Source organism: Lepus europaeus, chromosome 3, assembly GCF_033115175.1.
Source record: "Lepus europaeus isolate LE1 chromosome 3, mLepTim1.pri, whole genome shotgun sequence".
NCBI lineage: Eukaryota > Metazoa > Chordata > Mammalia > Lagomorpha > Leporidae > Lepus > Lepus europaeus.
The window spans coordinates 162238303-162265569 of NC_084829.1; the positions used below are offsets into that span (position 1 = coordinate 162238303).

The 27267-nt window shown below is 43.8% G+C and overlaps 1 protein-coding gene across 2 annotated transcripts in view; it reads right to left on the minus strand.

Moving 5' to 3' along the window:
• Positions 1–27267, minus strand: part of PRKN (parkin RBR E3 ubiquitin protein ligase) — a 1356574-nt gene that overhangs the window by 562348 nt on the left and 766959 nt on the right. For both annotated transcript variants that reach the window (XM_062187015.1, XM_062187014.1), the window contains exon 6: positions 12172–12287. In XM_062187015.1, the coding sequence (XP_062042999.1) occupies positions 12172–12287 (116 nt within the window). The remainder of the gene's footprint in view (positions 1–12171; positions 12288–27267) is intronic.

Here is a 27267-nt window from a genome sequence, read left to right on the forward strand (position 1 = left end):
TTCCTAAATTTCTAAAAAAAAAAAAATCGAGTGAGGCGGCAAGATGGCGGAATAGGCAGGGAGCACACTTAGTCCGGGGGGAGAGAAAGTTTAATATAAGTGGAGATACTGCAGGGTCAAGGAAGAGTAGGGGATGAAACAGCAGAGGAAACTCTTCCGGAACTAGTGATTCACAGTGGACCTGCGTGGAGAGCGTGGAAGCCCAAGTTCGGGACACCAGCGGCAGACTCAACGCACCAGCGCTGGAACGCGAGGTGAGCCGAACCTCCATAGCCCGAGATACCAGCGGGCAAGCGGAAAGAGGAGGCTAGAGGGAACGAGGCTTGAAACTCCGTGGGGAAAAGTTCACCAGGCTAACTAGAAGAGAGAGAAAAAAAATAAAAAAAGTGACTGATACGGACACAAGTTTCTCTCTCTCCGCTCACCTCTCAAAGGCGAGCAAGACAGAGCAGGCACCATTTTGGACATACGTCATAAGCAGGGTGACCTCAGGTCTGCACCAGCCCTGAGCCTAGCAGAAAAACCTGACTCTGGGGGGAGGGGTGAAATAACAGGAGATTAGCATCTAACTTGACAACCCAGTGGGAGACTGCAGGAGAATTGGAGCCCACACTGAGGGCAGCAGAGATTCCCTGTGTGGTCCTTGGGAAAGAGCTTCGGATCTCTGGCTCCTGTGGGTATATCATTTGCCTGCTAACTACCTCCAATTACATTCAGCTGTGCGGAATTACTTCCCTTTTGAATCAAAAAAGAGAGAGATTTACCACACCTAACCTGGGAGTGTCATCCTTGACACACCCTCAACCCTGAGGAACCAAACACAGCTCTCAGGCCACACTCATCTCAAGCCTCTAAGGCTCCACTGAAAGCAGACAGTCCACTTAATATAGAGCCATAGTGTAACAAGAAAAAACACCACAGTGAAGAAACCAAATATCTCCAACATGCCAAACAACAAACGCAAAAACCAAGCTAACAAGAACAAGGAAGAAACTATGACGCCCCCAAATGAAAAAGACACCCCAATTCAAGATTATGAAGATGATGAGATCAAAGAAATGCAAGAAGCGGATCTCAAAAAATTGATAAGAACATTAAGAAGTTCTCAAAAACAAATTCTTGAACTACAGAAATCCTTCATGGACAAGATAGAAAATCTCTCTCGTGAAAGTGAAATATTAAGGAGGAATCAAAATGAAATGAAACAACTAGTGGAACAAGAAACTCTGATAGTGACTAGAAATCATAATGAAATGAAGAGTTCAATAGATCAAATGACAAACACATTAGAGAGCCTTAAAAACAGAATGGGTGAAGCAGAAGAGAGAATATCAGACTTAGAAGACAGAGAACAGGAAAGGAAACAGGCAAACCAAAGAAAAGAGGAAGAAATTAGAAATCTAAAAAATATTGTCGGGAATCTACAGGATACTATTAAAAAACCCAACATTCGGGTTCTAGGAGTTCCTGAAGGCATGGAGAGGGAGAAAGGATTAGAAGGCATTTTCAGTGAGATACTAGCAGAAAATTTCCCAGGTTTGGAGAAGGACAGAGGCATCTTAGTACAGGAAGCTTATAGAACCCCTAATAAACATGACCAAAAGAGATCCTCACCACGACATGTTGTAATCAAACTCACCACAGTGAAACATAAAGAAAAGATCCTAAAAGGTGCAAGAGAGAAACGTCAGATCACTCTTAGAGGATCTCCAATTAGACTCACAGCAGACTTCTCATCAGAAACCCTACAAGCTAGAAGGGAATGGTGAGACATAGCCCAGGTACTAAGAGAGAAAAACTGCCAGCCCAGAATAATATATCCTGCAAAGCTCTCATTTGTGAATGAAGGTGAAATTAAGACTTTTCATAGCAAACAGAAACTGAAAGAATTTGTTGCCACTCGTCCTGCCCTGCAAAAGATGCTTAAAGATGTGTTACACACAGAAACACAGAAACATGGTCACCAATATGAAAGAAGGTAAAGGAAGGAAACCTCACAGCAAAAGATCACAGGAAGCTCAATTTCTCTTTGACATAGAATTAAACTCTGATGCTCTGTTAAAGCAATGTGTTAAAGTAATCTATTATGTTCTCTTGATGTCTGTTAAATTCTAATTGTTCAAAAACAGCTGAATTTTTATTAAGAGCTATGGGTTATTTAAATATGTGCTTTTTTCAAAAACTTGAATAATCACCTTGTAACAATGATTAAATTTGGTCTATGTTATGTCATGATTTTAAGAAATCTTATTTCAACCAGATATTTTGGATTTTGAGCCTTCTTGGCATTCTTGACAGGCATTCAAAAAATCAAAGTTTCAAACAATCTGGTCTCTAAAATTTCCAGTAAATCCTGGACTTTGGTTTTTCCAGTTTGGGCCCAACTGAAAAAATCGAAGGACCTATGTCTCTCATCTTATAGAGACACCAACTAATCAGTCTATTTGGAGTATATTAGAAGGACTGTCAAGATGTGATGTGGTACCAGACTTTAAGTTTCTATAATGGAAAATGCTATTAATACAAATGTTTGAGAATTAAAAAGTCTAATGATCTTGTGTTACTAGACATGATAGTTATCTTAATGAGAAAGCCCCAGAGGCTTAAAGGGTTAAATACTTGTAAAATCCTACAGGTGCTTTCAAAAATACTGTGAAGTAAGCAAGTGCCTCTTGTTGGTTGATGAGTTTATAATTTTAAACATGGCAACTTAAAGTCTTTTGTCATCGATAGTTATATATGATCTGCTGCTCATAAAACTAAAGCGTTGTTGGTTCTGTGTTTAGCTGTCCTCCTATAGGTTCCTATGGACTTTTTCCAGCCACTTTTATTGTATTCAGTACTTTGGGATGGCTCTGTAAACAGATGAAGCCAATAATGTATTAAAAGTACCAACTGAGAGAAAGTATGGTTAACTGAGGTTACTAAAAGCAAAAAGCAATTCAAATCAATTGGCAATCTACAAAAAGAGTTAAAGATTTTAAAAGCTATTATTAAAATTGCTATATTGGTCTATTATGCTATATTATATGTGTGTACATATTGTATGTCCACATGGGGAAATTTTATTAAGAGTTTTATTTTAAATGGCTTATAGATAAGATTGTCCATAAATTTAAGCTGCTAAAATCAATCAAAGATACATTTTAATTTGTGGGACCTGAATCTGTGTATCATATGTTTTAGACTTGTTGGTAGAAAGAAACTAAAAACATTTTAGATGGTTGTGCTTAAGTTTACTGGCTAAACAAACTACACCATGTTAGATATTTAAGAGGTGTTTTCAAATACATGATTCTTAAAATTTATAGAAGGCATTGGACCTTCTGGTAAATGTTTTCTTAAGTTGTTATCTAATGGTTGAAACAGTTTGCTAAGTATTCATGTGATATTGCTATTGTCAGCAAGCGATCTAGGACTTGCTCCCTCATTTCTCTATTCTAAGCCCAACTTGTTCTTTCATTTCTCTATTCTCTTCAAGGTAGGAAACTAATTCTATTATGAAGGAATCTGTAGGATGCACAATTTAATCTTTAGACCTTATAAAAGAGATGGCTAACATTTTTCTGCAATAGCATAGCCAAAATAAGAACTCAAATAATAATCTCATAGCTAGATTCACGTCGCCATCAGCGAAGTATACAGTAAGTTGAAAAAACCTCCCTTTCAGACCAAAGGGAAAGAAAGTTTTAAAGTGAGAATATAATTTTCCTCATGGGCATTGTCTACCTTAGAAAAACTACTATAGAACATGCCTGTGACTATAGACTTGTAGTTCAGGCCACCGAAGATTAGAGATGGGACTTGGGCACTCCCTTGACTTGCATCCTCTGGTCTGCTTTAACACAAACCAGGAGGAAAAGAAAGCTCGGCATCAGAAGCAATGGGTGGCAGGCCTATTAATGGCTGATCTGTACAGTGATCTGCCCTCAAGGAGACCCAACAGGCCAGTCCACTGCAGTGGCTTTCAATGTGGTAAGCCTGGGCTTCAGCAGAAGTCAGCTTGTGAAGAGCCCTGGCAGCTCTGCCAAGAGTTGGATCACTGGAAATGGACCTGCCCTGGAGTTGAAGGATGCCCAGGTCAGAGCCACAGATCTTATTGGCTCTAAGCTGAAAAGCCCTTCACCCAGCCCAACTTCCAAAGTGACCACTGCAGCTGAGGGGATGGTCAAGTAGGGTCAGCAACATTGCAGGCAGAACTGTAAATTTCTTGTTAGAGATGCCCCCTGCCTTTACCTGGCCAGCTCTCCTCCCAGGCCAGCCAAGTAATGAAAGTCAACAGAGTGCCTTCCCCTAGGAGGTTCACACCTCCCTTAGGATATACCCCATGTGAAGAGATAGATAGGTCTGGGCCTCTGAATTTACAAGGCCTAAAGCCCACCAGATTATTATCAAGCCCCTTCTATCAGGTTCTATTTGCCTCTCAATCAGAAAACTTAATTGTAGCTTAGACAGCACCTTTCTTAGCTCCTCGAATAATGACTCTGTCCTTTGTTCTAGGCCCTGTCTAGTGCACTTGAGCCTCATTCCTTTGTAATCATAACCTCTACTCTACCACCAATGGCTCTACTCCCAACCTGTGTGTACTGATGGTCCTCTTCCCCACTTAATGCTGTATAATTGTTCAAACCTGGTAAATGCCACTCTTAGGATCATTGGTTACTATCCTCACTCTGTCTTTTATGACCTTGTCTAAATATGATCAGAGTCGGCAAACTTGGAAGGCTTCCATAGCCTTGGCAACTCATGACGACAGCCTAGGATGGTTACTGGCACCATAAACTAGAGTGTCAATTTGTTGGGTCAACAACAGGAGCCACTGTGCACTTGCTCCTCATGTGGGATCTCTGTCCTTAATGTGCTGTACATTTTGATTTGATGCTATAACTAGTACTCCAACAGTATGTTTCACTTTGTGTTTCTATGTGGGTGCAAACTGTTGAAATCTTTATACTAAATTGATCTTCTGTATATAAAGAGAATTGAAAATGAATCTTGATGCAAATGGAAGGGGAGAGGGAGCGTGAGAGGGGAGGGTTGCGGGTGGGAGGAAAGTTATGGGGGGGGGGGGAAGCCATTGTAATCCATAAGCTGTACACTGGAAATTTATATTCATTAAATAAAAGTTAAAAAAAAAGATAAAAAAAATCATGATTTTGTGGTAATGTATTCCTGATAAAACTGGGTCTTAGAAATCAAGCTTGACTGTCCACCAAGTCCTGCCCAGGGCCTGTAGGAGCGTAGCTGCTGCTTCCTACCATCTACTTGCAGAAAATGAAATGCTTAAAATCCAGACGGCTCCAACATGCCAGGCTGACCTTAACGGATATAAAATTGGTCCAGGAGGATTTGCAATGTTGTCCTCCTCGAGCCCATGGGGGTCGCTGCGCACCCGTTGCGACCGTTAAATGCAAAGGGGAGGCATGTAAATTTCACGCACAAGCACCTGGAGCATCGCTAGGAAGCCCTGCTGGTGCGGCTGCTCAGATCTGAAGTCTGCAGGGTTCACCACGGGAGACATGAAGGTCACAGGCTGACACGGAGGCTGACATGGTTCCCATCTCAAAGCATCAATGTATGTGAAATATTTCTTCGAGGTTTTCCTAAGTTACTGGCCCCAAACAATATGGCTGAGTAATCTGTACCCTCTAGGTTAGGTCTTGGGATTGTACTTCTTCTTGATGCCTAGTAGCTCCTAAACCTCTGCATGGATGACTGACTAAGGCGTCGTTCTATTTAATTGCGTTTTAGAAAATTCTATTAAATTTTGAAGGGATTTTTAAAAGGACAGCGTCCCATCAGGAAAGAATTCACTTTCTGTTTATTGCGCCGGGTGAAATGGATTTACTTTCATTCACGTCAGCAGCCATTCATTTAAATCTCCAGGTGTAGCGTCTTGTGCTGGACACTGCGGGAGGACCAGCTCGTCTGCACGTGGTCAGGCTGGGCCTTTCCCTTCAAGGACCCCGCAATGTCACAGACAGAAAATAACACTTTCTTTTGATAGTTCTTGCTGTTTGTCTGGCTTCTTTTCCCATCTCCCCATCTCACACTATTGCTCTATTTTCCTTTACAACACAAACCCACCCCCCAGCGTCACCAGAAAGCCTTGCCTTTTGCTGTGGAGAAAAGTAGCTCCATGCAGGGGCGAGTCAGTTGCGGTGAGGAACAGTGCAAACCGCGTAGCCTGGGTTGGGGGTTGGTTTAGCCACTTCCTTGTGGAATGACCCAGATGTAACTTTTCAAAAGCCGTAGTCCCAGTGTCTCTGTCTATCAGACTGAAGGCCAGTGACAGTCAACTGCCTGTTTCTGTGGGATCCACGGTCCTCAGGCTCAACCAACTTCAGATGGAAAATATGTTTGTATTTGCACGTAATTTATGGAAGATGCACAAGACATTTTTCTTCTCATTATTCCCTGCACGCTTCCCAGATGCAGTATAACAACCATCTACATAGCATTTGCATGGTATTAGGCATTACAAGTAATCCAGAGATGATTTAGGGTCTACAGGGGGAAGTACAAAGAGTATATGGAAATGTTACTCCATAAAGGGCTTCATTATCCCAGATTTGAGCTTCTGAGGGGGTCCAATCCCCATGGACACCGGGGAGGACTGTATTTTAAATTAAGGCAGGCAAAGCATTACAGGTCATTAAGGACTAGATTGGATCTCAGAGGAGGAAACTGCTCACCTCTCATGGGGGCTCTATGCAAAGGGTGGACTCTCCGTCATGGATGGAGGGACAGCGGTTCTCCCTCTAGACTGGATGTGACTGGGTGTGCCAGTCTTTTGCAGGAAAGAATCACTCACAGCATAAGTAGGGAGATTTGACTCCCATGGGGTGTGGGGCACAGTGTGAAGTAGCCTGCTTCAAGCTGGAGGATGTATCTTTGAAGTTTCCTCTTTCATCTTAAGAAGTTGTAAGATCCTCCACTCCACTGTCTAACATCCTCTAGCTTACTGTAAGGAGAACTTGATGCTCCTGATCAGCTAAAAAGGACCCTCTGCCTTTCTGTACAGTGCCAGGTAACACTCCCAGACACTCCCCACATGCCCACAAACGTCTTTTGTCTCTGGTAGGCTACATTCTGTTTCCGTTTAACAGGAGGAAATACATATGCACAATGATCTTTGCTGTACAAGAAACCTCCAAATCTCCACGACAGAAGTAAAGCCACTCACTGAAAAAGGCCTCCCTCAAGACTCTAGTTAAATTCTGGGTTAAATTCTAGTTAAATTCTGGTCAGGGTTGCACCAGGCTGCTCAGAGCCTGGATAAAACCACCAAGGTCCCATCTGAGGCCATGATGTTATGAAAGGGTTAAGTTAGTTAGGATGTCTCTGTAATATCTCACAAATTAGATGCATAAAGAACTTGATTCCGAGCCATAAAGAAATGCCAACCACTGCATAACCAAAATTAAAGCATGAATTCAAAAAAAGAAGCTCAGGCATAACAAAGGCATCCAAAGCGAACATCAGAGATGCCCGGGTTCTATCTCTCTTGGTTACGTGAATGAATGCAGACCAGCCAGAAGGACACCAGGAACAAGCACAAATGGATGTTGACATAAATCTCTGCTAATCTCCAGGCCCAGGTACGTCTTTTACATCTGCAGTCCCTGGCAGTGTTGCTTCAACAAGCTGAGAGAATGTTATTTGAAGGCCAGAGAATTATAAAAGCACTTATGTCTCACAACAGTGACATCAATGACAGAAGTCTTGTTGGTTAGAGTTGAGGGAAGTGACCAGGTCACGCCACTGTGTGGATTCAACACTCTGCCGAGAAGTGGGCCTTCAAATGTGTTTTTGGAGGTGAAAGTTTGTGCAGACGTGGCTGTAGGCAGCCATAGGGGGAGCAAAGCAGGGCGGGAGGGGAAGGGACAGGCCTTCCCTTCTGGCCTGGTGATGTCACGGTAATGACTTTCCTATTTTGTAGGCTTTTAAGGTTTTTATTTAAAATCAGATCATTCAAGAGTGATATTATAAAGTGAGATTCAAGAACTGAAACATTGTTTTCCCATAGGAGACTCTGATAGAGGGTAGGCTCTGAGACACGCCTGTTCATTAGGGGAAGGACACACATGTATCCCCTCGGCTTGGCCCGCTCCTGCGTAAATGTGGTGGGATGATACCAAGAACAGATACCAAGAACAGTTTAAACCTTTGGATGTAACTTGTGTTGGAAATAACTACACAATACAGCTGCTCTGCCTTCAAGTGGCTCAGCTCTAGTTTTGGTTCAACCCATTACGTTTCCGTATTCCTAAGTCTTGGACTCGCAGTTGATGACTGAGGGATGAAGATCAAGTTGCCACTGTGGATAAGTAGCAGAGACTAGAAGGCTTGGTGCCAGAAAGGAGCTTATGAGTTCACATTAAATCTTGGGATGTTCTGGTTCTTAAAATGTTCACTATTTTTATTTTTTACAGGAGAGAAAAATATTTTATCTCAAACATAAACTCAAAGAATACAAATCACGTACTTTAATTAAATTTTAGGTTTAAAAGTTGGCAACACATAGCACATCTATTGTATTTACTTCTCTATACACAGCAACCACATATGTGTGGTCTGGAGGGGATCATCTTCAGAAACCTCGTCTTTTATTTCTGCCTCTGTCAGGAGACAGTAGAGCAAGTGAGTGTTTTCCCAAGGGGCATGACTGATTTATAGGCTGAGAACAAGCTGTAGCCTTCCATTTTTCAGTCCCTCAGAACCAGTCATAACCTTTCTGATCACCTACTTAAATTCCTGGATTTATACAGAAACCGAAGGCCAAAGAGATCATGTTATTCTCTTAAAGTCAGAAAAGGTGGCTTAGTGGCATTGGGGCTCCTTGAATTATTACAATAAAGGAGTAGCAATGATCCCATGAGATTTCATGTTAAAAATATATTTGTAAAGCCAAGTAATAAATAAAATTCCTACCTTCCATTAGCATAAGGGTGACACAAAAAGGTCTTTATAAATAAACGCTATCCTTAGGTTTAATGCTATATAATTAATTATGTCTAGCTTTACCAAGGATATATGATGAAAGCACATATAAAAATAAAACAATCATAGATGTAGATATATTTTTACATTTTTTTCAAATCTGCAATCAATTTTGACTTGCCATTAGGGAGATATAATATTTTAAAATAAAGACCAACATAAATTCAAAAGGCAGTAGGCCCATGTTAATGAGGACATAAGGACATTACAAATAGGACTGAGGAAGACGGCCGAGACTGGTTCTGTTTTGTGAGTTCTCTCCAAAGCTTCAGTGCTGAGAAAGGTTTTCACTGTTACCTCACAATCAAAAATGCACATTAGCAAATGGGAAAAGCTCAAACTCACCAATGACTATTCCAATAACAAGCAGTAGGGATACAAGTAATTCCCTTTATCAAATGGGCAAAGACTAAAAACGTGGACCTCCTCAGTGCCTGGGTGGGCACAGTCTAACTCGGAGTGGTATTTCTGGACAGAGATTTGGCAGTGCACATCAAGAATCCTGAAAATGGCCACTACCATTCACCTGAGCCCATTCCTGATACCGAGATTTTCAGACTCAAGGCTGTCAATGGTGTCTGTTAAAGAATATGGCTTTCCATCTTACTCATCATTTTCAAAACCAGAAGAAATCTCGACGATCAACAACACAGAAAAGGCTAGGTGGAGTACGTGCTTGGGAAGGCGGCGGAGTACAGCCTGGGTACTTGGGCCCCTGCACCCACGCAGGAGACCAGAAGTTCTTGGCTCCTGACTTTGGACTGGCCCAGCTCCGGCCTTAGGCCGTCGGGGGAGTGAACCAGCGGATGGAAGATCTCTCTCTCCCTCTCTGTCTCTGTAACTCTGCCTTTCAGATAAATAAAATAAATCTTACAAATTATTGTACTACGAGCCACTAGAATAAAAAAAATTTCTAACGTTTTTTGCAGTTTATTGTGAGTGAATTACTTCTAACCTTAAAAATAAAGCATTATTGGGAGACCTCCCAATTAGGACCAAACTAGCAGGTACCAATCTATTGGAGTGGTCTGCTGCAGGTTTTCATGTCAGCCTTGTACACGGTTTCTTGGAGTCAGAGTGAACAGCGTGTCTCTCCTGCAGGAGGGCAGCCCTCCACCTCCCTACATGAGAAGAGAGGAAGGTGCCCCATCCAATCAGGTGGGCAGCTATGCCCACACACACCTGGATTTCACTGACTCCAGTGACTTCTATTTATAGCCCTGTCAAAGCAATGATATGAATAATTTTATTGTGACAATGTTATTTTTTTCAGCAATTTTCTCCCCATGATTCTGGGAAGCAGTTCATTTTCTTCAAAAGATGTTGCTAGTTATTACTATAAAAGTGACAGTTTAAGCAGCAGGAAGTGGGAGGCACAGTGCTCATAGTAAGAGGGTATGATCACCACTGCATGTTTTAATGTCACTTTTATCAAAATTTTTTAAAAAAAGATTTATTTATTTATTTGAAAGGCAGAGTTACAGAGAGGCAGAGAGAGAGATCCCTTAGAGAGAGGTCTTCCATTTGCTGGTTCACTCCCCAGATGGCAATGACGGCCAGAGCTGCGCCGATCCAAAGCCAGGAGCCAGGAGCTTCTTCTGGGTCTCCCATTGGGTTCAGGGGCCCAAGGACTTGGGCCAACTCCCACTGCTTTCCCAGGCCATAGCAGAGTGCCGGATTGGAAGTGGAGCAGCTGGGACTCGAACCAGCGCCCATATGGGATGCTGGCACTGCAGGCGGCGGCTTTACCCGCTATGCCATGGCGCTGGCCCCACTCTTATCAACTTCAATGGAAGGTTTTTAAATCTCACTGGTGGGCTGCATTCCAACTTTCAGAAGAATGTTTTCAACTTTTCCTCTGAGTAAGTGAAAAGTGACTTTTATGACCGATTGCTAAGGGTAGTCGAATGTTCATTTTCAGCACTTCCCAATTCCCTTCCTAAAAGACTAGAAGCTTTGCTGTAGCCGCTGCCCTCGCGTGCTGACAGCATCAGTCACACGCAGCCACTCCCCTTGCTGAGGTGGGTGGGGCTGAAACACTGCAGGTGTGGGCCACGTGCAGTGCTTCCTGCTATGGAAGTGACTAAATGTGCAGCAAAAAGAAAAACATGCCCTTATTTTCATTGCTTCTTGGACGCAAGTTTGTTCAACAGATGTTGTTGAGGCTTTTAGGTTTATATTAGTGAACATCTTAACCTAAGTGGATTAAAAAAAGGAAATAGCACATTCCAAGTATGAATTAGCAGGGGTCACACAACCGTAGAGTTTAGGGCAGCTTCACAGGCCGTGCACTGCTGTCCCAACGGCCAAGGAGAAACAGCACTTACAATGCCCAGGCTACGCTCAGAGCTATCCCTGCTTAAAATTACGAAACAAGGTTCTTTGACTTTACCCAGGAATCCAATTTATACTTCCCCTGAAAATTTCTCCTTGGTGTCAGGGCCACGCCCCTGCTATTGCAGGCTGCACATCTTAGCCAGCCTCGGAGAACACGTGCTAACACTAATTTTGCTCACTCTGTCAGTCTGGAGGTATCTAGGGAAGACTTCCCTCACTGCCTGCTCAGCAGTATGTATGCGCACCTTTTGCTTGGCTCCTGTCCACTAAACCATAATTCAGACCTGGCCGCTTCCTCTTTTTTTCTAACACACCATCTCCACGTTTTCTGTCTTTGCCATTTACTGAGATTAAAAGCAACCAGGTCCCAAACTGACTGGATGCTTTCCTTTGGGTACATGAAGTCCAACACAAATGCAGACACATGTGTGGCAGAAGTAGCACGTGAGGAAAACATTATTGTAAGATAACACGTATGGGATAGACAGCCCAGGGATAAAGGGTGTTTACAAATCATTATTGCATCCCCAGTGTTAGTGCCCCATCTTCATTCACTATGGATGAGTTTACATTTCACACTCAGATACACGGGTCCATTCTAACATGGGCTAAGATGACACTATTTTTTAGCTATGTCATCTCACGTATCTTAGGACTCTCTTTGACTACAGAGGAAACTAAGCAATTGGCATCGTGAATAGTTTCGTCCCATGAAAATAGTGGGCGGACAGCACTAGAATAGAACAGGAGCTGCCCAGGAAAGCGAGGTCCCAGGGGAAGGGTGACACAGGAGGACTGCTTTGGGCAGTGGCGTCAATTTCGGGGCCTTACCTTATGTCTGTGCAGGTTATACAAGAGATGTTGCGACTGTTGGTTGTGATCAGGTTCAAAGCTACTGATGTTTCCTTGTCAGAGGTCGGGTGTGCTCCACACTTAAAGAAAAATTCCTGGAAGAACAAGAAACACAAGTGGATCCCAGCTGTGCACATTCCCCCATCCAAACAGTCCCATGGGACAGAAACGTTGATGGCAGCTGGCATCAGGTGTGGGATAGTGGTCAGTCAGCATTGCGTCTTTGACGCCAGGGACGCCCTTGACCTATGCCACAGGGCTCCCTCTCCGGGGGCTCCCATGTCCATCTCTTCTGGGCAGGGAGAGGGAGCACTCGCGTGGGCAGTGCGCAGGAATAAAGGAGGTGGAAAGTAGACGCAGCGGGGAGGAAGCCTCACACAGCATCTCCCACCTGAGAAAAGCGAGACCCTGAGTCAGGACATGATTGGCCCACAACGGTGCAGTGAGAGGGAAGCCGGAAGTAGCCCATGTATCCTCATGGGAATCCAGGGCTCTCTGGTGAAAGGGCTGGTCCCTGAGCAGTGACAATGTAGCACAGACAAAGGGATCTGGAGAAGCTCGCTCTCGGCCTGCACTGGGTACTGATGGACAGGGGTGGCCAGAGCAGCAGGGGACGCTCTCCCAGCCTACCCGAGCCTTCCCTCTCTGCCTCCCTCAGCATCCCCAGGGACACTCAGCTGCCCAAGCCCAGCCCTGCTACAGAGCTGCGAAGGTTTAAATCCACTACCTTTCTCCCCCTTAGCGTCTTTCCCCAGCCGTATGCCTTCATCTTAGCTTTTTCACATAGGCCTCATTCTTGTGACTAACACTGTCCTTCTTATCTAAAAGTCTTCCATGTTTCCTCATTTCTCCTTTTTCTAATTTCCACGTTTGTCCTCATGCCCCTGCCTCCTCATCACTCACACGGCAGATGCTTGATCAGTCTCTGCCCTGACTCCTGTCCAGCCGTCTCTGAGCTTCTGTGCTAGGAACACCTGGGAAGCTCAATGTCCCACTGCGGCACAACAATCTATGCAAATGTGTCACCGGGCGCTACACTTCCCCCCAGCTCCCACGAGGGAATGGCCATCTGGAGTGTTGGGAGTATTTTCCCCTCACTTCATTAAAAACAATATGCATTTATTTATTTGAGAGGCAGAGAGACAGAGGGTTTCTGGTCTCTGGTTGACTCCTCAAATTCCCACAGTGGTCAGGGCTTGGGCAGGCAAAGCCAGTGGCCACAAACTCAATCCAGGTTGCGCACATGGGTATTGGGGACCCAACTGCTTAAGCCATCACTGCTGGCTCCCAGAGTGTCATCAGCAGGAAGTCGGTTGAGAAGCGGAGTCAGGACTTGAACCCAGGCATTCTGATAGGGGAGGTGGGTGTCCCAATCAGTGGTTTAGCTGCTGGGCCAAATGACTGTCCCCAGTAATTCCCCTTTAAGAACTAGACCTCATATCCACAAACCTATGTAGAACACTGGATATTAAATATTAAGTGTTTTCAGTTTTGTAAGCTTATTTGTCTTTGTTGTGCTTCTAAACTTGACTGAATACAGCCATACACACTATTGAACAAGTGTGGCCATTTCCTAAGAAAACATTACAAAACCACGTGGCAAGTGAGACACTTGACCGCAAGCCATGGCTTGTGCACCTTGCAATATCTGTGGAATGCTTTATCCGTACTTGTATCCAAACAGTGCCTGGCAGAGGATTGTGTGTCAGATATATTTTCTTAAAGGAAAACTAAAAGATTAATTTAGTAAATGCTACTGCAGTCCCTATATACATTAGGCAGTGCCCTGTAACTTGTTCACTCCCTACTTGTGACTGACTAACCTCATTCTGCTCTGATGTGCCGAACCGTGAGCAGAATCCTTGCATCTCCAACTCCACTGTGTATCAGCATCTCTTGGGGACGGGTGGGTGGGCCTGTCCAATCTGGGCCCAATCCCCAGATTTTATACATTCTGGACGGGCTCAATGATTTGCCATTCTAATGAGTTGCTGGGAGATGCTGGTACTATTGCCCTTGGACCCCACTTTGAGAACTGGACATCAATGGCAAAGGGCAGACATTCTATCTATCCCCTCAGGAGCTACAGCTGCAGGCGAACTTGCTTACTGCATCTGGAAATAACTGCACATCTCAGGCCAGACACATTCTGTCTGCAAAATCTGGGGTGTGGGCCTGGCATAGTGGTACAGCAGCTTCAGCCTCTGCGTGCAATGCTGGCATCCCATAAGAGCACGGTCCTGGTTTTCCACTTCTGATCCAGCTCCCTGCTAAGGCACCTGGGAAAGCAGTGGAGGAGAGCCCAAGTGCTTGGGCCCCTGCACCCATGTGGGAGATCCAGATAGAGTTCCATGATCCAGCCTTTGGCATGGCCCAGTCCTGGCCACTGTAGTCATTTGGAGGTGAATGAGTGGATGGAAGATAGCTCCTCTCTCTCTCTCTCTCTCTCTCTCTCTCCCCCTTCCTCTCTTCCTCCCTCCCTCGCTCTCTCCCTTCTTCCCTCCCATCCTCCCTTTGTAACTCTAGCTTTCAAATTAATAAATAAATCTTAAAAAACCTAAAACCTGAAGAATGCCATTTTACAATGATGTGTCCCTAAGTCAGACGTCAGGTAGCTGGGCTGTTCCTCACTTCATGTCTCTTACCAACCATGGGTCAACTGTTAGTTAAGTGGAACCTGTCCCATCCGGGGCAGTGGCAAGCCAGCCCTCTGAGCCCCAGTCCTCAGACAGTCCTGCTAGAACAGGCAGGGTGGCCAGTGTGGGCTGGAGCCCAGGTAGAGGTGGACCTGTGTTGTTGTGTCCACCGGCCTGGGGCCCTTCCCTGCAGCAGCCAAAACCATGATGGCTGACTATTTTCTTAAAATTTTGTTTCTGAACATAACAACAGACACCACAGAAATAAAAAGAATCATCAGAAATTACTACAAGGACTTGTATGCCAGCAAACAGGGAAATCTATCAGAAATGGACAGATTCTTGGACACATACAACCTACCTAAATTGAGCCAGGAAGACATAGAAAACCTAAACAGACCCATAACTGACACAGAAATTGAAACAGTAATAAAGGCCCTCCCAACAAAGAAAAGCCCAGGACCAGATGGATTCACTGCTGAGTTCTACCAGACATTTAGAGAAGAACTAACTCCAATTCTTCTCAAACTATTCAAAACAATCGAAAAAGAGGGAATCCTCCCAAATTCTTTCTATGAAGCCAGCATCACCTTAATTCCTAAGCCGGAAAAAGATGCAGCATTGAAAGAGAATTACAGACCAATATCCCTGATGAACATAGATGCAAAAATCCTCAATAAAATTCTGGCCAATAGAATGCAACAACACATCAGAAAGATCATCCACCCAGACCAAGTGGGATTTATCCCTGGTATGCAGGGATGGTTCAACGTTCGCAAAACAATCAATGTAATACACTACATTAACAGACTACAGAAGAAAAACCATATGATTCTCTCAATAGACGCAGAGAAAGCATTTGATAAGATACAACACCCTTTCATGATGAAAACTCTAAGCAAACTGGGTATGGAAGGAACATTCCTCAATACAATCAAAGCAATATATGAAAAACCCACGGCCAACATCCTATTGAATGGGGAAAAGTTGGAAGCATTTCCGCTGAGATCTGGTACCAGACAGGGATGCCTACTCTCACCACTGCTCTTCAATATAGTTCTGGAAGTTCTAGCCAGAGCTATTAGGCAAGAAAAAGAAATTAAAGGGATACAAATTGGGAAGGAAGAACTCAAACTATCCCTCTTTGCAGATGATATGATTCTTTATTTAGGGGACCCAAAGAACTCTACTAAGAGACTACTGGAACTCATCGAAGAGTTTGGCAAAGTAGCAGGATATAAACTCAATGCACAAAAATCAAAAGCCTTTGTATACACAGGCAATGCCACGGCTGAGGAAGAACTTCTAAGATCAATCCCATTCACAATAGCTACAAAAACAATCAAATACCTTGGAATAAACTTAACCAAGGATGTTAAAGATCTCTACGATGAAAACTACAAAACCTTAAAGAAAGAAATAGAAGAGGATACCAAAAAATGGAGAAATCTTCCATGCTCATGGATTGGAAGAATCAATATCATCAAAATGTCTATTCTCCCAAAAGCAATTTATACATTCAATGCAATACCAATCAAGATACCAAAGACCTTCTTCTCAGATCTGGAAAAAACGATGCTGAAATTCATATGGAGACACAGAAGACCTCGAATAGCCAAAGCAATCCTGTACAATAAAAACAAAGCCGGAGACATCACAATACCAGATTTCAGGACATACTATAGGGCAGTTGTTATCGAAACAGCATGGTACTGGTACAGAAACAGATGGATAGACCAATGGAACAGAATAGAAACACCAGAAATCAATCCAAACATCTACAGCCAACTTATATTTGATCAAAGATCCAAAACTAATCCCTGGAGTAAGGACAGTCTATTCAATAAATGGTGCTGGGAAAATTGGATTTCCACGTGCAGAAGCTTGAAGCAAGACCCATACATTTCACCTTACACAAAAATTCACTCAACATGGATTAAAGACTTAAATCTACGAACCGAAACCATCAAATTATTAGAGAGCATTGGAGAAACCCTGCAAGATATAGGTACAGGCAAAGACTTCTTGGAAAAGACCCCAGGAGCACAGGCAGTAAAAACCAAAATTAACATTTGGGATTGCATCAAATTGAGAAGCTCCTGTACTTCAAAAGAAACAGTCAGGAAAGTGAAGAGGCAACCGACAGAATGCGAAAAAATATTTGCATACTATACTACAGATAAAGGGTTGATAACCAGAATCTACAAAGAAATCAAAAAAATCCACAACAACAGAACAAACAACCCACTTAAGAGATGGGCCAAGGACCTCAATAGACATTTTTCGAAAGAGGAAATCCAAATGGCCAACAGGCACATGAAAAAATGTTCAAGATCACTAGCCATCAGAGAAATGCAAATCAAAACCACAATGAGGTTTCACCTCACCCGGTTAGAATGGCTCACATTCAGAAATCTACCAACAACAGATGCTGGAGAGGATGTGGGGAAAAAGGGACACTAACCCACTGTTGGTGGGAATGCAAATTGGTTAAGCCTCTATGGAAGTCAGTCTGGAGATTCCTCAGAAACCTGAACATAACCCTACCATACAACCCAGCCATCCCACTCCTTGGAATTTACCCAAAGTAAATTAATTTGGCTAATAAAAAAGCCATCTGCACATTAATGTTTATTGCAGCTCAATTCACAATAGCTAAGACCTGGAACCAACCCAAATGCCCATCAACAGTAGACTGGATAAAGAAATTATGGGACATGTACTCCATAGAATACTATACAGCAGTAAGAAACAATGAAACCCAGTCATTTGCAACAAGATGGAGCAATCTGGAAAACATCATGCTGAGTGAATTAAGCCAGTCCCAAAGAGACAAATTTCATTTGTTTTCCCTGATCGGCAACAACTGAGCACCAAAGGGGAAACCTGTGGAAGTGAAATGGACACTATAAGAAACTATGACATGATCAGCTCTTGTCCTGGCTCTAGATGTACAATGTAATACTTTATCCTTTTTAGTATTTGTTGTTGTTGTTGTTCTAGTAATAGTGGTTGAACTCTGTAATTAACACATAATTATTCTTAGGTGTTTAAATTTTAACTGAAAAGTGATCCCTGTTAAATTTAAGAGTGGAAAAAGAGAGGGAGGAGATGTACAATTTGGGACATGCACAATCAGACTTGCCCCAAATGATGGAGTTAGAAATGTACCAGGGGATTCCAATACAATCCCATCAAGGTGGCATGTACCAATGTCATCTCACTAGTCCAAGTGATTAATTTCAGTTCACAACCTATGGCTCTGATAGGTCTAAGAATCAAAGGGATCACACAAACAAGTCAAGTGTCTGCTAATACTAACTGATAGAATCAAAAAGGGAGAAAAAGATCCAACATGGGAAACGGGATACACAGCAGACTCATAGAATGGCAGATGTCCTAAACAACACTCTGGCCTCAGAATCAGCCCTTAAGGCATTCGGATCTGGCGGAAGAGCCCATGAGAGTATTGTAGGCATGGAAAGCCAAGACACCATGGAAAAGAAAAAAAAGAAGAAGACCTAAATGAAAGATCTCTGTGAGTGAGATCCCAGTGGAAAGAACAGGGCCATCAAAGAAGGAGGTACCTTTCTCTGAAGGGAGGAGAGAACTTCCACTTTGACTATGACCCTATCGGAATAAGATCAAAGTCAGCGAACTCTAAAGGCTTCCATAGCCCTGGCAACTCATGACTAGAGCCTAGGGAGATTACTGACGCCATGAACAGGAGTGTCAAATTGTTAAGTCAGCATCAGGAGTCACTGTGTACTTACATCCCATGTGGGATCTGTCCTTAATGTGTTGTCTAATGAGCAGTGATGCTATAACTAGTACTGAAACAGTATTTTTACACTTTGTGTTTCTGCGTGGGTACAAACTGATGTGATCTTTACTAATTATATACTGAATCGATCTTCTGTATATAAAGATAATTGGAAATGAAAAAAAAAAAACACCCCTGGTGTTAAATTGGAAATGGCATAGAAAATTAATTAATTTTTTAAAAAAATATTATGTAGGATCTCTGTCTTTAATGTGCTGTACACTCTTGTTTGATGCTATAACTAGTACTCCAACAGTATTTTTTTTTTCACTATGTGTTGCTATATGGCAGCAAACTGTTGAAATCGTTACCTAATATATACTAAGCTGATTTCTGTATATAAAGAGAATTGAAAATGAATCATGATGTGATTGGAGGGGGAGAGGGAGCGGGAAAGGGGAGGGTGCGGGTGGGAGGGAAGTTTTGGGAGGGGGAAGCCATTGTAACCCATGGGCTGTACTTTGGAAATTTATATTCATTAAATAAAAGTTTAATTTAAAAAAAAAACTCTAAAAAAAATTTGTTTCTGAAACTGCAACCTTTTGACATCCTACCATCCCTTAAAAAGCCAGTGCAGCATATTGAGAAAAATACTTAAAGCAATTCCTGAAAAAAAACAATAAAGGCTGGAGGACATTCCTGGCCTTATGAATGCACTGATCCAGCTACAACTTCTTTTCACAGGCATGGGGAAAATTTCATTCATAACACAAGGCAATTCCTTCAAAATAGCTGAGCTGGCTAGACTCTCGGGGAGGTATTTCAAACACAGATAGATAGGAAGTATTTATATTTTTTCTTAGCTTGCAGAAAGTTATTGGTATAGATGTTCAGCTAACAAGTCACAAATTGTTCCAACACCAGATAAAACTCAGCCAGTTAAAAGGCAAAAGGCTAAAATTCTTTTTATTGGGGTGAGTGTTATAAATAATGGCTTAAGAAGGTATAGACATTTGGAAAATTCCTGTGACTCACATGGTATGATCGAACTATAATGCAAATTGCCAACTCCATATATTAATATGCCTGTCTGATCAGTGAATCTCAGTGCTTCCCTCACCAGTTTCTACGAAAGGCAGCTTTTCTGCACTGAAAGAGTAATTGGCAAGAACCATGAAGGGGCCGAAGTCCTCCCAGCTTGCAGGAGAACAGCTTGTTCTGCGTAGTGCCATGGATGCCGGCGGGAGACAGGGACGTACAACTCAAGTCTGTTTCTCTGCACCCCAAGTCCCAGGGGCTCAGCTCAGTGCTGCTTGAGCAGGGGACCCTGAGGTCAGGGAAGCCAGCTCGTTTATAAGGAGCTGTAAGCAACCTGCCGTTTGCTCTACAGAGAACTGGTCTCTCTCTTCCAAGTCATTAGCAGGCAACTTCCTTGAAAAGATGACCCAGAACAAAAGGTTTATTTGCACCACCATCCCAGAGCATGGGGACCAGGGGCAGCTGTACCCAGGAGTGATGCCGCCGTCTCTCACAGGCTGACTAGCACAGGGATCTGGTCCTTTCCTCTCCTATACAATCAATTAGGGTCTTCAAAGTCTTTTCTGATATTTCTGATCTGCATTCCAAACAAACATGCAACAAAGCAAAAACACAACAGAAGCTGGAAGAGCACTTTCACATTCCCTACCCTGGGCACCCCAGACACTTTGCTGGCCCTGGGGTGTCATTTCTTAGACAGCTGCATCAATCGTCGGGGGCAGCTGTCAATGGATTCTGCTTTTCTCTGTTGTGTTTGTCTTGATCATTCAAGTGTGAAAAATCACAGAAGTCAAAGGCAGAGAAGTCTTCCAGGGAGAGCCCAGGCAGGTGGGCCAGAACGCTGTCACCTCTGGGAGGTCCTGTCGGTTCTGTCATCGGGGGCATGGCAGGGCCCCAGCAAGCGGCCCAGGTAAAACCTCAAGCTGGGCTGACAGTGGGGATGCCCGAGGGCCTAGGCAGAATGGCCGTAGTTTTAGTGAGTGGCAGGGCTTGGCCTGAGAAGCTGTGTCCGAGTCACCAGGGAAGTGGTACCCTGTAGGTGCAGTGGATGTCCTAGCTCCTCAGGAAGTCAGTGTCAATGTCACCGAAGCCAGTGCAGTCCTGAACTATAGGGCATTTTCACAATGACACATCCTCCTCCTAAGAATGCCAGCACACAAACACGTAAGCCATGAAAAAGAAATAAAAATCACAATCTACCTTTCTACCCCTCAAATCAAAATCTACCTACCCCAAACAGGGGCTATAGTTCCTACCGACCAGCCCATTCCAGTTGGATCCATATACTCACGTCTGGATGGCTTTAATTAACCACAGAGCTAAAATCAATGACTGCAACTGGGCAGTTTTGCTGTTAGATAATAACCCAAACCGCTGGGGAAAAAACTAAAAATAATGTTTTTAAAAAGCATGATTGACTTTACATTGTGACACTGCCAAATGCTAAATAAGTGTTTTCCACTCCCTAAGTATTAGATAGAAATCCCCACATCCAACACAGCCATTACCTGAAATGTCCTCACCTCTCTACCTGGAGTGTCCTCACCTCTCTACCTGAAGTGTCCTCACCTCTCTACCTGAAGTGTCCTCACCTCTCTACCTGGAGTGTCCTCGCCTCTCTACCTGGAGTGTCCTCACCTCTCTACCTTTTCTTTGGAGGGGCTGGGATCCCTTCCTCCTGTGCACACTGAGTTCCTAAATTTCATCCTAACTCACTTGCCTTCTGATTCCAGCCTCTAACCAAGTCAGCCCATGAAAAGCAAAGCTCCCCCAGAGGGAAGGAGCTGGGGCACTCCCTGAAGTGTTGGTGGCCTTCTTGGAAGTCACTCTCTTTCTGTTCCCTCCCCTGTAACCAAGGGGACATCATCGGAACCACCATGGCAATGAATGAATAAACCAGGAAAATCTGAAAATCACGTTGATATCAGCAACTCAAATGTATATAAACTTATAGGATCAGAAGCTACTCAGTCAACATTAAACACCATTAAACACCATCTGAGGGGCCCCAAATTAGTGTGAAAATAGCTGGCAAGTGGCCTGAGAGCACTGGTTGCTCAAAAATCCAGTCATGACTCAATAAAAAAGTGAGCATGACTTCGTGGTTGTCATGAACCTTTCAAAGCTTTTGTGGAACATCCTGCAGTTCAACGTTTGTGTAGGATGTTGTATAACAACAATTTGTTTTCCAAACACAATATTGCATGTGTCATTAGGAAGAGTTAAATTCCATCTCAATCTATAAACCCTTCTTGGTTGCCATTTCCAAAAAGAAAAGTACCTTGCTTTTGGTAAAATAATAGGGACATGCAATTGCCACTAAGAAGGTTCTAAGAAGTGTGTGTGGCTCGTGCTTCAGATTTGCACAATTCAAGGTCTGTGTAGGAAACATGGCCATACCAGGTGGTTCACCTGAGGGGATTTAACAATGAAGTTGAGTTATAGGACTGGCAGAGGCACAGAGGGCTACAGAGGGAAGAAAGCCACTCTCAGACTTGAGATTCAAATTTGCTTTATCGGAGGCAGCTACCAGCTGGAGCTCAGGACAATGAGATTAGATCCTGGGGTTACTATAGCTGCAATTGGGTTGAATGCCAGGGACAGGGACATTGAATGAGATGCAGCCACTGCCAGAGATGCCCCCTGGAGACAGAGGGAGAGATGTCTGCCATCTCTTGGCCTTCCTGTCTGGGCCTGAGCAGGACAAGGGAGTTGGGGCTGGGTTGGCAGTGATCACTCCTGACAGGGCAGAGGGAAGAGGCAGGACAGAGCTGAGAGCCACCCCCAGGTGGCTCTGGCTTCCACCATAGCCAAATCCACTGCTGAAATCCAACTTCTCTAAGGCTCCCTTTTGCCAGTGCTGACACATTCCAGTGAGTCCCGAGAAAGAACCAGACACATTCAGATATTGATCTGCCCTGAGTATTAAAGAATCCTAAGTATTTAGGAGTCACTAGAAATCAATCTACATATCTCCATAGATCTCACAATCCCATCCCTGGCTAATCCCAGCAGAGCTGCCAGACTCCCCAGCCCTGAGACGCTGTTCAGCCCAGTTCCCCACTGGGCAAGGTACAGGTTCTCTTGGAAGAACAACGGTTAGTTTTAAGGCTTATTATCCATCCTGAAGTTTCACTATTCATGTTAATATTGAAGTTCTAGGTTCTTTAAGTTACAACTTGCCAAGGTAAGCTTGACTACCGTGCTGCCTGCCTAGCAAAATGCAAGGAGCCGCAGACGTGGGTCCTCCCTCGACTCTGCGTCACGTCTCTGCTTTCCTGCTGAAGTGTTAGACATGCTTGGTGTTATAGAAACCTAGGAACTCATTCGATGCGAGCTGTTGGATTGTAAATCCTTATATACTTTATTAATTTAACAATGCTGGCTTTAAAATTAGGTTATACCTGGTTTAACAAATCAAATCTGAGAAAGTAAATTGGTCTGTTAACACGTTCAATAATAAGTTTATTTTCTCTTAATAAGATGTGAGCAAAGCCTCTGGATGATGGACAAAGTTTATCTGGAGAAAGAAAATCAATTTTCTCCCACAGAAAGCAAAACCATGCCAAGCCTCGCTGAGAAGGAGCTGTCAGCTGCCACCCATTCTTGCCTACGTCTTAGGAAAGACTGCTCCCACAAGACCCTCCATTGACTAACAACAAACACACACTCTCTCTGAATATAAACACTTGCACATATGGGCATGCTCCAAGCCAAGCCGCTCTGAAGAGGAGAGGGGAAGCTGTGGACAGAGCCTTGCTCCCTGATTGACTTGCAGGGTCAGGTATACAGCTGTGTCATTGTGATGTCACTACAGCTATTGTTACATTCCACAAGGAATCTTTTACATTTTACCTGATCATCAAACAGCATTTAAAAGTGACAGCCAGGTCTATTCCCTGAGCCGATGTTGAATAACTAATAAAAATAAGTATAAAATTCCAAAATACAAAAGCCTTGAAAACCCCCAATTATTTTCCTTCTAAATTTGGCACTAAATTTCGTTCATGGCAAAATCCGACAGGAACTACCATTACTTTATCTTTAGTGTATATTTACCTCATTTAGTGTGAACATTCACACTTTTCACTGCAAGTTTACTTATTTTTAAAAAAATGATAGAGCGTAGCTATCCGTAGAGATATTTAAGGGTTACAATGGATGAACTTAATAATCTTTCTAATATCTAAACATCTCTAAATTGAACACACTTCTTATCCTCAGAGTAACAGATGAGCTATTATGATTCTGAAACATAAAATCGTCTAAAATTCTCACTAATCCCCCCAAATGATCTCTGAAATCACAGACACAATGATTTATGTTGATCACTAAGTGATACTTCAATTCAGTCTAAACAAAGAGGTATAATGTACTTGAAAGATGTGTAAAAATAAATATATGTCTATTTGCTACATTTCCTTTTAATGTCAGACATACTTTTTAAATAAATTATAGTATGCCTTCAAGATATCCAACTTCAGAACAGAAGTTGACACCACAGCACCTCGTCTTCCTGTGCTGGGGTTCGGACATGGTTTTAGTGTGAGCCCAAGGTGTCACGTGTCAGAGGCTTGGTTTGCTGTGTGGGACTTCTGGAGGTGGGGCCCAGCAGCAGGTCCAGTTAGGTCACTGGGGATGTGTCCTTGGAGGGGATGGACATGGTTCTCACAGCAGAAGCCAGGCTGTCCTGGCTTGCTGTGTTCCACATAACCCTGCCATGCCGCTCCCACCACCATGCCCTCTGCCTGAGGTCTTCACTAGAGCCAAGAGGGTGCTGGCGCTGTGCCCTTGAACATTCAGAACTGGGAGCTCCAGAAGCCACTTTCTTTTTGTTTGTACACATGTCCCAGCCTCAGGGACTTCATGACAGTAACAGAAAATGGATTGGCGTTCCATTATAGATGCACCTTGACCAGAAGTGCGTTCCAGGTGTAACGCCACTCAGGCATAACTGGCTACTTACTATCTTGAGAATAAAATGGGGGATTGTTAAAGGACATACTTAAAATATATTCTAAAAGAGTAACTAAAAGGTTTGGGCTCATAACTGACTCTAATAAAATGCATGAGTTTACACAGATGGCTTTGCTCAGACAAGAACAAAATAATCCTTATTCTTGTCTCATAGTAATTACTGATTGCTAAAACATACTCAGATTGCTGTGACTCTACTTCCCTCCCTAGCCCAGAGCTGGCCGAATCGGTCATCCTAGAATCCTCTTCCAAATGTAGCCATGTGGAGACACGTGTCTGAGAAGGGAAGAGAGGGAGGGAGGGGAGACAGAGGGGGAGAGAAAGAGAAAGAGAAAGAGAAAGAGAAAGAGAAAGAGAAAGAGAAAGAGAAAGAGAAAGAGAGAGAGAGAGCGCGAGCCCCAGACAGGGAGAGAGTTACCAGGGATACCATTTGTATTCTGGATCCAGCTATTCCTGATATGTACTAGTTACTACTTTATTTATTTATACCTTGAGTTTCAGCCATGCTTCCAGGGATATTTTTTTCCCAGCATTTATTCATTTACTACAAGTATGATACTTTCTCCTTGCCCAGCCTTTGATGGTGGACTGGAACATCAAAGGCAAATAAACCTCCTGAAAGACTGCATAGCTGGAAGGAGGAAGGGGGACGCAGACACAAATTTACAGTGAATACAAACACGGTAAATGCTGTGCAGGTGCCTGCACACTGAGCTGGAGGGCCAGAGAGCAAGGTGCTCCTGTGGGAGGGTGGAGACCCCCTTCCCTTTACGGGGGCGTTAGCATGAGGTCAGAGCTCACCAGGTGGGGAAGGGGGAGGCACGTAGCAACAGGGAATGACGACTTGGACTGCAGGTGGGGAGACTCCCTGGGTTGGGGGCATTGGGCGGGGGGAGTAGTGCGGTACCTGGGACTCTTCATGCCTGTAACCATGAATCCCACCCTATACACTCACGCGTGTGCTTGCATAGCCTCTGCACATGCTCCTTAAAGTGACCAACCCTTCATTGCCAATCTTCTTCCTACCAAAAGGTAGCACTGAGGCAGGGCACCAAAGCAGTGTCCCTGTACTATGTTTCTGTGACTGACTTGGGAAGATGGCCTTTTCAAAGCAGATTTTTGATTGCTTAACTAAGCAGCACCTATAGACACTTCCAAGAAGAATTTCTACATTGTCTTTGAGCCTGGAAAACAAGGGTTTTCCTTTTTGATATTGTCTTGGAGACATCTCTAACCTGTGGAGTTGTCCCCTAGATAATACACCAGTGGGCACTTTCTGTAGCAAATGCTTTGACTGTGGTTCCTGGTAACTCTTCACCTGTACATAACTATCTTGGTCTTTGCATTCATGGATGGTTCCTGGCCCCAGACTTTCTGGAACTAAGAGACAGTTGTAAAAGCTGCATTGCTCCATCAAGATGGGCTCCCTGAAGCTGAGCCGGGGCTAATGACTGGAGGACAGTCTTCCGACATTTAACTTACATCCGGGAAGTCTGATGTTCTGTTGATTTGTCGCTTGCTCTGGTGGGGGTCTAGCCTTCCCGATTTCCATCCCCATTCCAGTAAATGTTTGAGGACTGTAACTTCACTGTAACCTCAGCGTCACAGCCATTATTTAAGTGCTGTCGCTTGCTCAGTATATAAATTGGGTGTATTCTCTTCCCGTTTTTGTAGCCCAGCCAGGCTATAAAAGATAATACTCATTATTCCAGCCGCTGTTTCTTTCCTTCAGAAGATGAAGGTTTCACAGGCTCTCGTCATTTGTTGGCTGGAAAGTTTGCAGCGGCATCCATGGCACTTGTTCCTTTCATGTTTAGGCAAAGCTTTCCGGCTTTTGTTCTCAGATAAATCAAATGCTAAAATATTTTGTTGCAAAAACAGAGATTCCCTTTTGTGATCTCCCACCACTGATTCTCCATTTGACTGTGCTGTTCCAGATCCCGGAGAGGGCATAAACAAATCTCTGTGAGCTGGAGATAATTTGCAAGAAATGGAGGAGACAGGTCATAATTTTTTAAATTGAATATGACTCACCACTCCAAATGGGTCTTTGTGTTCCCAGCATTTTGCAGGCAGCATCTAGAAGTTGGCAGTTATTCCACATTTATTTCTAAATGTGACAAAAAAAATAAAAAATAAAAAAAAAAACCTACCACAATCTATCTAATCACCAATAACAACTGACGTGGAAGAGCTGTTTAATCATATCATTTTCACGGTCCATCATCTTCCAGACCAACCACCCCGGCCCTCTGCGAGGCCCAGGAAGCCTCTTCCGCCATCCTCAGTTTCCCGTGCTCCCTGGTGGGGTGCTGCCAGGCCCCTGCTTCTCAGACGGGTGGCACGCTCTCCTGCCTTGGCCACTGCCCATGGACTGTCCTTGGCGGGATCCACCTTCTACTCCACGCACCAATTCTGCCTTCCCTGTCCCAGGGGTCTTCACGCCTCAGTTCACAGGTCAGCCTCTTCAGTGGCCTCCTTGGTTCTGCAGGGCTGGGTGGTGGCTAGGCCATCTCTCTGAGGTCCCCGGGTCACCTGCTCCTCCATCAGTCCCAGGGAACAGATTCCTCAAGGGCATTTCATCCCCACTGCCCGCAAGAGCTGAGGACACCCTGAGTGTCCAACTGGTTAAGGAATGCACTCCCTTCAGCTTCTCTGAAA